General features: G+C 44.1%; 3 protein-coding genes across 3 annotated transcripts; all 3 read right to left on the bottom strand.

The window, feature by feature from the left end:
* Window positions 1-1,495: 1,495 nt before the first annotated feature.
* LOC131680234 (uncharacterized) lies at window positions 1,496-2,464 on the bottom strand. Its single transcript, XM_058960952.1, has one exon. It carries the CDS (start codon window positions 2,462-2,464, stop codon window positions 1,496-1,498), a length of 969 nt encoding a protein of 322 aa, XP_058816935.1.
* Window positions 2,465-3,056: 592 nt separating this feature from the next.
* Window positions 3,057-4,307, bottom strand: LOC131680233 (uncharacterized). Its single transcript, XM_058960951.1, has one exon. The coding sequence runs from the start codon at window positions 4,305-4,307 to the stop codon at window positions 3,057-3,059; it is 1,251 nt and encodes a 416-aa protein (XP_058816934.1).
* Window positions 4,308-4,510: 203 nt separating this feature from the next.
* On the bottom strand, window positions 4,511-6,121 carry LOC131680232 (uncharacterized). The gene has a single exon (XM_058960950.1). It carries the CDS (start codon window positions 6,119-6,121, stop codon window positions 4,511-4,513), a length of 1,611 nt encoding a protein of 536 aa, XP_058816933.1.
* Window positions 6,122-8,692: the final 2,571 nt, after the last annotated feature.

The raw sequence follows: 8,692 nt of genomic DNA, 5'->3' as shown, positions 1-8,692 counted from the left end.
ACGGCATAATTCCGAAACCGTAATTTTTGAAGTTTGAAAATTATGCAGAATTAATTTTTCAGAAAATAGTATCAGAGCTCGTGTCTTTAGCGAATATGTTGAGACTTTATTGTAGTCATAAATAGTAACCTGAGAAAATTCACCATAAATACTTCTTGGACGACATACCGTCAAAATTATTTTATCAAATGATGCGCTGTTTAACGTTTGTAAAACTCATCGAAGATACTAAACCTCCGAAATTGGCGGTTTCAAAATAATGCTATCTTGACCTTAAATTACTGTTTTCAAACATTTGACCTATACAACAAAAATCAAATGCTCATCAAAATCGATCAGAACCTGCTAGAATCGAATGGAAATCGTCATTTTTCATAAATTTCTCTCTACATTCGGAAAGTGTTATCCTAGTAATAATAAATCATATTACGTTTTCGTCTCAACTCGACGCATTCCTAAAATAAAAACCTGTTTTAATCCACCTAGTGGTGCAATTGTGCTTGTCTCATTTGTCCAGACTACCATTCCATGGCTGGTTAAGTTCAATACAATGGTGGAAATGAATATTACATGTGCAGTACGATTTGCACATACATACAATGGATCGACAGCCACGATCTTGAGATACCATGTGATACTGAAACATCGCTTGAAACCAGCGGCGGATCATGGAGAAGGATCCGGGAGGTTCAGGTCCTGCCAAAAATTTTCAACTTGTTAAGAAATTTTAAACTAGTTTTAATTTTAAAGTAGCAACCCCTCACTGCATACTCCCTCCGGGCCGGTATGATTGACGATTTTTGGAGTGATTGCATTACCTTTCTATATGAGAAAGGCAAAAATGTACCAAAGTCCAAAGAAGCCAATGTTTTCGCGGGGAACTACTTGTTCCGTTTATGGGTATTTCGTTTCGCGGGGAACTACTGTTCCGAAGATTAAAGTTGCGGGTGTGTTCTTTAAATGATTTATTAATTCGTACTGAAAATTTCTTTCTTTACTGTCCCTATTTATACTCTCAGCAAGCAGTTGAGTGCGATGTGCAAATTGTGTTGCCCTATTGTGTATGATACACAGCCTAATCCTCTGGCAATGCTCAAAAATGGGCATTGTTAATTTATTGGTGCCGTGCGCACTGGATAACAAAGGCCAGTTGTATTTGCCGTAGCAGTGCACACAAAGCTATTGGTGTCGTTCCTATTGCCCTTTCTTTCCTTCTACCTGTCTACTGCTATCGCCTTCGTTCTCGTGTGCACTAGGTTGGATGAATTTTATGGCAACCGTCTTGTGTTCATTTGTGGTGCCGAATATCGAAGGCTTGGATTGAATGCCTTTAGTGTATGATCGACCTTTGCGTGGAGAAGAAGTGATGCTGATCCGGAGGGTGAGTATGGCATGTTTTCAGGGCAGGTTTTCGCAGTTTTTTTAATGTATGTTTCGGATAGGGATTTTGAGGGTGAGCCGCAACATTCCGCCCACCAAATTAAAAAATTTTTTTTTAATTTTCTGACTGTAATGGAAGTTTGCTTAGACTGTGTACTGATCGTACTAGCTCCGTCTCCGGCGTTTTTATAGTTGCCAGTCGAGCGTTGCTGTCCGGGCTGCTGTGAAGTTGGGTGACTCGTCCCAGAGTCCAAGTTTGAACTGGAAGCCTTTGTTTCCGGATCAAAACCAAGTCGCCAATATGTAGCTCCTTTGAAGGTTGGTGCCACTTTCCTCTCCTCTGTAGTTCAGGAAGATATTCCATACTCCACCGGTCCCAGAAGTGCTTCTTGAGTTCGCTGATGTACTTAAATCTCACGTCGTAGCTCACATCGTTACTTGGAAGATAATCTTGCTGATTCGGAGCAGTTAGGGGTCGGCCGATCAAGAAATGTCCGGGCGTTAGCGGTTTTAGGTCGTTTGGATCGCTGGAAGCTGGAGAGATTGGCCGTGAATTCAAAATTGCTTCAATGTCCGTAAGAAGCGTTGAAAATTCCTCAAACGTCAGCCGCGCGCGCTGAGTCACCACCGTGAGATGCTTTTTTGCTGATTTTATTGCTGCCTCCCAGAGACCGCCCATGTGTGGAGATCCAGGCGGGATGAAGTGCCAGCACGTTCCGCCCATCGCTAAATAATCTGCCACTTGATCGTTATGATCCTGCGTTCGAGCCTTCTGGTACCATTCCTTCATTTCCCGTGCAGCGCCTACGAAGTTGGTGCCGTTATCGCTGTAGATATGACCGCAATGTCCCCGGCGTGCTACAAATCGTCGCAATGCTGCCAGGAAAGCCTTTGTTGATAGTGAACTAACTGCCTCCAGGTGCACTGCTCTTGTTGAAAAACAAATGAACACCGCTATGTAGCCTTTCGTTGTGGGAGAGCCAGGTCCTCTTCGTTGAACTAATGTAATTGGACCGCCATAGTCCACTCCACACACGTAGAACGGGTCCGATGGTTTCGTTCGCTCAGGTGGAAGATTTCCCATTATTTGTTGTAGAAGTCCTCGATTTGGATTGGATTTGTGACACGGTATGCAACTTCTTACTATTTTACGTGCCAGCTGTCGTCCACGGGGTATCCAGAATATCCTTCTAACCGAGGCCAAGAGTGATTGAGCACCAATATGATGATTGCGTAAATGTTCGTATCGACAGAATATTTCTGCCAATTTGCTATCATGTGGTAGTAAAATAGGATGTTTCGTCTCGTATTGGAGTCCTGATAGTGCGAGTCTTCCGCCCACCCTGAGAAGATCACCATCGAGGATAGGAGTCCATTGAAGCAAGGAACTATTTTGCGGTAATGGTAGTCCTTGCTTGAGAGCGTGAATTTCCGCTGAATAAGCCCGTTGTTGCGTGTGTTGAATGTATAATTCATGCGCTGTCTTGAATTCGCCTGGACTTAATGGTCCTAGCTGCCGTTGATGTCTTTCGCCCCGGCAGTTCTTGATGAACCGCGTTATCCATGCTGCCACTCGAACGAGCCTGGGATATGTGGAGATGGTAGTCAATAACTCTGATACATCCACAATGTGGTCCACGGAAATAACAAAGGCTTGGATATTGGGGTTGCCGCCTCTACTTCTCGATTATGCGTTGCTCTGATGTTGTAATCACTACTTTCGCGGAGTCTGCAGCATCACTTGGTGTCCAAGATGGACCATGCCACCATAATTGAGATGTGGCGAGAACTGATGGTGCTGTTCCTCGGCTAAGTAGGTCAGCTGGATTGCGTTCTCCAGGAATATGCCTCCAATTGACCGATGGGATAACATTGTTGATTTCTGCCACTCGGTTAGAGACAAACGTTTTCCATCGTGTTGGATCTCCTGCGATCCATGCCAGCGCAGTCGTAGAATCACTCCACGCCACCGTACCATGAATACTCACTCGTAGAGTCCCCTTTACTGTTTTGATTAGTTGGCTGAGAAGCATCGCTGCACACAATTCCAGCCTTGGAATGGTTGGTCGGTTGATTGGGGCCACCTTCGTCTTTGAACAGAGTAATCGGGAACTCACATTGTCTTCTGCGTCAATAGCTCGAAGGTAGAGCACGGCGCCGTATGCCATCTCGGAAGCATCGCAATATCCATGCAGGTAAATCCGTACGGGTTTGTCGATTCCAATGCAACGACGGGGAACCTTGATTCGCCAAACCTCCTTGAGGAACCTCAGATACATTCGCCAGCGATGGTTGAGCTTCTCCGGAAGAGGTTCGTCCCAGTCAATGTCTAGTTTCCAAAGTTCCTGCATGAACGTCTTAGCGAGGACTATTACTGGGCCAATTAACCCGAGTGGGTCGAAAATTTTTGCAATGGTTGAGAGCACTTCACGTTTGACGAAATGCGGCTGCTCAAGATCGACCGCTACATCAAAGGTAAAAAGATCCTCCCGTACTTGCCATCTAACACCGAGAGTTTTCAATGATGACTCAGGATCTAGCTGGTGAACTGGTTCTAACGCCCTCTCTGATGCCGGTATATCCGCCAAAACTTCGGGATAATTGGACGCCCATTTTCGGATTGGGAATCCTCCACCGTGCATCAAAGAAGTCAGCTGCTGCCGCTTTTCCTTTGCTTCTTCCACCGTATCAGCACCCGTTAAACAATCGTCAATGTAAAAATCCTTAACTGCCTGCTTGGCAAGTGGGTATTTCTCACCGTCGTCTTCTGCCAACTGTTGTAACGTCCGAGTAGCCAAAAAAGGGGCGCATGTGGTTCCGAACGTAATGGTATTCATTCCATACTCTGCGAGAGGATATCCTGCTTCCTGCCACAACATACGGATGAGCTTGCTATCTTCGTTTGTAACTTTGACTTGTAGATACATTTTTTCGATGTCTCCAGTCAAGGCGATGCGGTATGACCGGAAGTTGAGCAGTATATTGTATAAGGTGTCCTGCACCACAGGACCCGTCATTAGCAAATCGTTCAAAGCCAGTCCGTTCGATGATTTCTGTGATGCATTGAAGACAACACGGAGTTTCGTAGTAGTACTGCTCTCCTTGATTACTGCATGATGTGGGAGGTAAATTATTGTCCCTGGATTAGGGACTGGTACGATTCGCGTAGTTGATTCAATGTGGCTGATTCTTCCGTCGCTCCAGCTACTCCGATTAAGCACGATGTTGTAATGTCACTTCCGGCGGTATCGTCACAGAATCCGGCTACCACCCATCCCAGGCAGGTTTTCTGTAGCACCGGTTTCGTCCTTCCCAGCGAAATTCTCTCGGAGTCCAACAGCTGATAAAAGAGGCTGGCTCCAAGTAAAAGATCGATCTTTCCTGGAGTGTTGAAACAGTCATCCGCGAGTGGCTGGAAGCTTTGTAGGTCCCAGTTGGAAATATCGACGAACCGGTGAGGAACCGTTCCAGTAATTTCTGGCAAAATTGCACAATGCACTTGCGCAGCGTAATTAGCGACACGGGATTGAAGGGTTACGGTGACGGAGCTCTTTAATTGGGTCGTGATTCCAGAGATTCCCCGAAGTGGCATGTTTAGTGCATTGGGTTGAATCCCGAGTTGCTTGGCGAGCTCTGTTGTTATGAAGGATGCTTGTGATGCAGAATCCAGCAGCACGCGGGCACGATGTGGTTTTCCGTGGGCGTCCAGCACGTTAACGACTGCAGTGGCCAGCAGTACGGAGGAAAAATCATCGTTGATCGAAAAGTTGCTTGTTACTGCGAACGAGAGCTGCGGCGCTGCTGATTGTAGTCCATCGTGCAGCAAAGTATGATGATTTTGTTTGCAATTTTTACAGGACCCAGCTTGACACAAGCCCGTTCCGTGCTTAGGTCTTAAGCAGTTTTTGCACAGTCCGTGCTTTTCCACTAGCTTGAGTCGGTCCTTGGGAGTTACTGCTTTAAATTGCTGACAGAAGAAAGGTGGATGCGGTTGCTCTTTACAAATGATGCATTTTCCAACCTGGGAATTGCTGGTAGCCACGAAACTGCTACTGCGTTGTGGCGCAGCTTTACACTGCCGAAGGTTTGCCTTTCCCGCAGATGATTGTGATGTTTCTAGTGCATACGATCGTTGTTCGATGAATATTAGGAAATCCTCTAGTGACGGTGCTTCCTCCGACAATGTAGTTTTCGTGTACCACAGCTGTCTTGTTTCATCATCCAGTATGATAAGCAATATGTAGATCAACCAGCAATCCCGTTCCTCCCGTTGAAGAGCCTTCAAGGCCCTCGAAACATCGTCCGCAGTTTCGTACAGCCGTCGCAGGGCTCCGACCGACCCGACCGTTGTAGATGGGATGTCCATAAAACGCTGCACATGGTGGTTCACAATCTGGTCCTTTCGGTCAAATCGTTTCCTCAGCGCTTCTAATGCACCTTCATATGCATTATCCTCCACCTTCAGATGCTTCAACACTGCTGCGGCTCGTCCCGTGGTGTATGTCTTGAGGTAGAACAACTTCTGGGCCTTCGTCAATTGGTGGTTATTGTGCACTGAGCTCACAAACAGGTCGTAGAAAGAGCTCCACTCTCCATAATCGCCCGAAAACGTTGGTAGGATTCCTTTGGGTAGATGTAGCTCTGGAGCTGGGTTTGGAATATCCTCCATCGGTGATTGCGTCGGCCGTTGCCGAATTCTGTTAGCGAATTCCCGAACAGCGGCTTTCGCTCGGTTGTACATTCCTTCCAAATCATTTGCCTCTTAGATGACATCTTTGGCTGCCTCGTCGTCCTCGCAGAGATCGAGGGATTGATTGTGGAAGTCCCGGTACTCACTCCAAGTCTCTTGCAGACTGTCCATCTCAGCTTCCAAGTCCTCTGGTCGGGCAGTGGTGTCATCCATCCCGTTGATCCGGTTGATGATAGCGTTCATTCGGTCCTGGGTAGCTGAGCGTCTTCTCTCCAGTCGGTCCATGGTTTCCGAGTCTCGAAGGATCAATTGTATCCTGTCTACAGCGCCAAATGTTTTCGCGGGGAACTACTTGTTCCGTTTATGGGTATTTCGTTTCGCGGGGAACTACTGTTCCGAAGATTAAAGTTGCGGGTGTGTTCTTTAAATGATTTATTAATTCGTACTGAAAATTTCTTTCTTTACTGTCCCTATTTATACTCTCAGCAAGCAGTTGAGTGCGGTGTGCAAATTGTGTTGCCCTATTGTGTATGATACACAGCCTAATCCTCTGACAATGCTCAAAAATGGGCATTGTTAATTTATTGGTGCCGTGCGCACTGGATAACAAAGGCCAGTTGTATTTGCCGTAGCAGTGCACACAAAGCTATTGGTGTCGTTCCTATTGCCCTTTCTTTCCTTCTACCTGTCTACTGCTATCGCCTCAAAAATGGGCATTGTTAATTTATTGGTGCCGTGCGCACTGGATAACAAAGGCCAGCTGTATTTGCCGTAGCAGTGCACACAAAGCTATTGGTGTCGTTCCTATTGCCCTTTCTTTCCTTCTACCTGTCTACTGCTATCGCCTTCGTTCGCGTGTGCACTAGGTTGGATGAATTTTATGGCAACCGTCTTGTGTTCATTTGTGGTGCCGAATATCGAAGGCTTGGATTGAATGCCTTTAGTGTATGATCGACCTTTGCGTGGAGAAGAAGTGATGCTGATCCGGAGGGTGAGTATGGCATGTTTTCAGGGCAGGTTTTCGCGGTTTTTTTTTATGTATGTTTCGGATAGGGATTTTGAGGGTGAGCCGCAACAGCCAATTTTTGCCAAATATCTCAATGTTTCATGCAAGTGACATCAAATTTGATGATATAATATAGATGATAAAGATGTAAAAATTACAGTAATTGCTTTTTGCTAATGATATTTATATTGTGTTTTGCATTTATATTATTTCAGTGTGCCCCGAAGAGCTGTTCAATGATATTTGCAAGTCTGTGGTTTCCAGAAAGATAAAAACTCTTAAAGAAATAAACATAGCGTTTCTTCCCTATGAATCTCAGGTAAGTTAATCGTAACAAAATCTTTTCAATCCGTTTTCCAATCATGTAACCCTCCAAGGTACTATCTATTCGCGTCCACTCAGATAAGGCACTATCTACTACGCCGCACGCACCAGTATAGTAGTGGGAAATGCACACAATGCGAACGTAATTCACTAAAGTGAAACCGTCTGTTTGTGACAATGTTTTTTTCACTCTTTTTAATAGTAAGGTTTAAGAATCTTCAAGAGTTTCGCATGTAGCGGGTTGATACTGTGTGGCCCCAGGGAATGACATCATCCAGTTTTCGACTGCGTTGGTGACCTCCATTGCCAGCATTTAGACTTCTTCCAGCCTTTCCTGTTATCGGAGGTACGACGTCATCCACGAATCCAACGATCTCAACTCCTATGGGCAGCTTTAGAATTATAACACCATTATACATGATGTTCCAAAGCGTTGGGCTAAGTATGGATCCTTGTGGCACTTTCACCGTGATCCTCGTCGACTTATGCCTTATATATGACTTATATATTGTATACTCTTTGAGATATGGATGATTTTGTCAAAACACAGAGAGTTACACACAAACTGGTTGCACAAAGTTGCAAGTTTTGCTCTTCTCTCCCGGTCACCATATACTACACTGATGTGGAAATAAGCCCCCCTCTGAATATCTTGACCAAGCATAAGTCTTCGCTAAAAGAAATCAAATTTGTATTCTGCATTCCTAATTTTAAGATAGCTGTAATTTTTACTCTTTGTAAAAATTATTGTCCTCCATCTTGTAAATAGAATTGTATCCCTAGTTTTAAGACATCTGTGAAATTTCTCATAAATATTTGTTCCCTCTTTATTGTACCAAACTATATTGTTAGTTTTAAGATAACTGTGAAATATTTCGTAAAAAACTACTCCCTCTCTTGTATATCAAACTGAATTCCTTGCTTTAAAAAATTTTCATAAAAAAATCTTTTGCCCCCTCTCTTGTATATAGAATTATTTATTTCTAGTCTTAAAACAGCTGTAAAATTCCTCTTTTATAAAAAAAATTTCAACATTGTTACCTCCTAGCTTTAAGATATCCAATATGAAAAAAAAAAAACAAAAGAATTTGGCACCGCCAAGCTAACGCATTTGTGCTTATCAAATAAACGAAATGAATAAAAACCTATTTTAATCCACCTAGCGGTGCAATTGTGCCTTTCTCAATCATGAATCACGAGAATGTGTGCGTTGTTTATATTCATTAAAAACTTTTAAATGCATATATTACATTTCATTATTATACATCACATGACAACTATATACAGGAAAA

The sequence above is a fragment of the Topomyia yanbarensis genome, chromosome 2 (assembly GCF_030247195.1).
Source record: "Topomyia yanbarensis strain Yona2022 chromosome 2, ASM3024719v1, whole genome shotgun sequence".
Taxonomy (NCBI): Eukaryota; Metazoa; Arthropoda; class Insecta; order Diptera; family Culicidae; genus Topomyia; species Topomyia yanbarensis.
The sequence above is the reverse complement of the archived record's forward strand: the minus strand, read 5'-3'. Positions and strand labels throughout refer to the sequence as shown.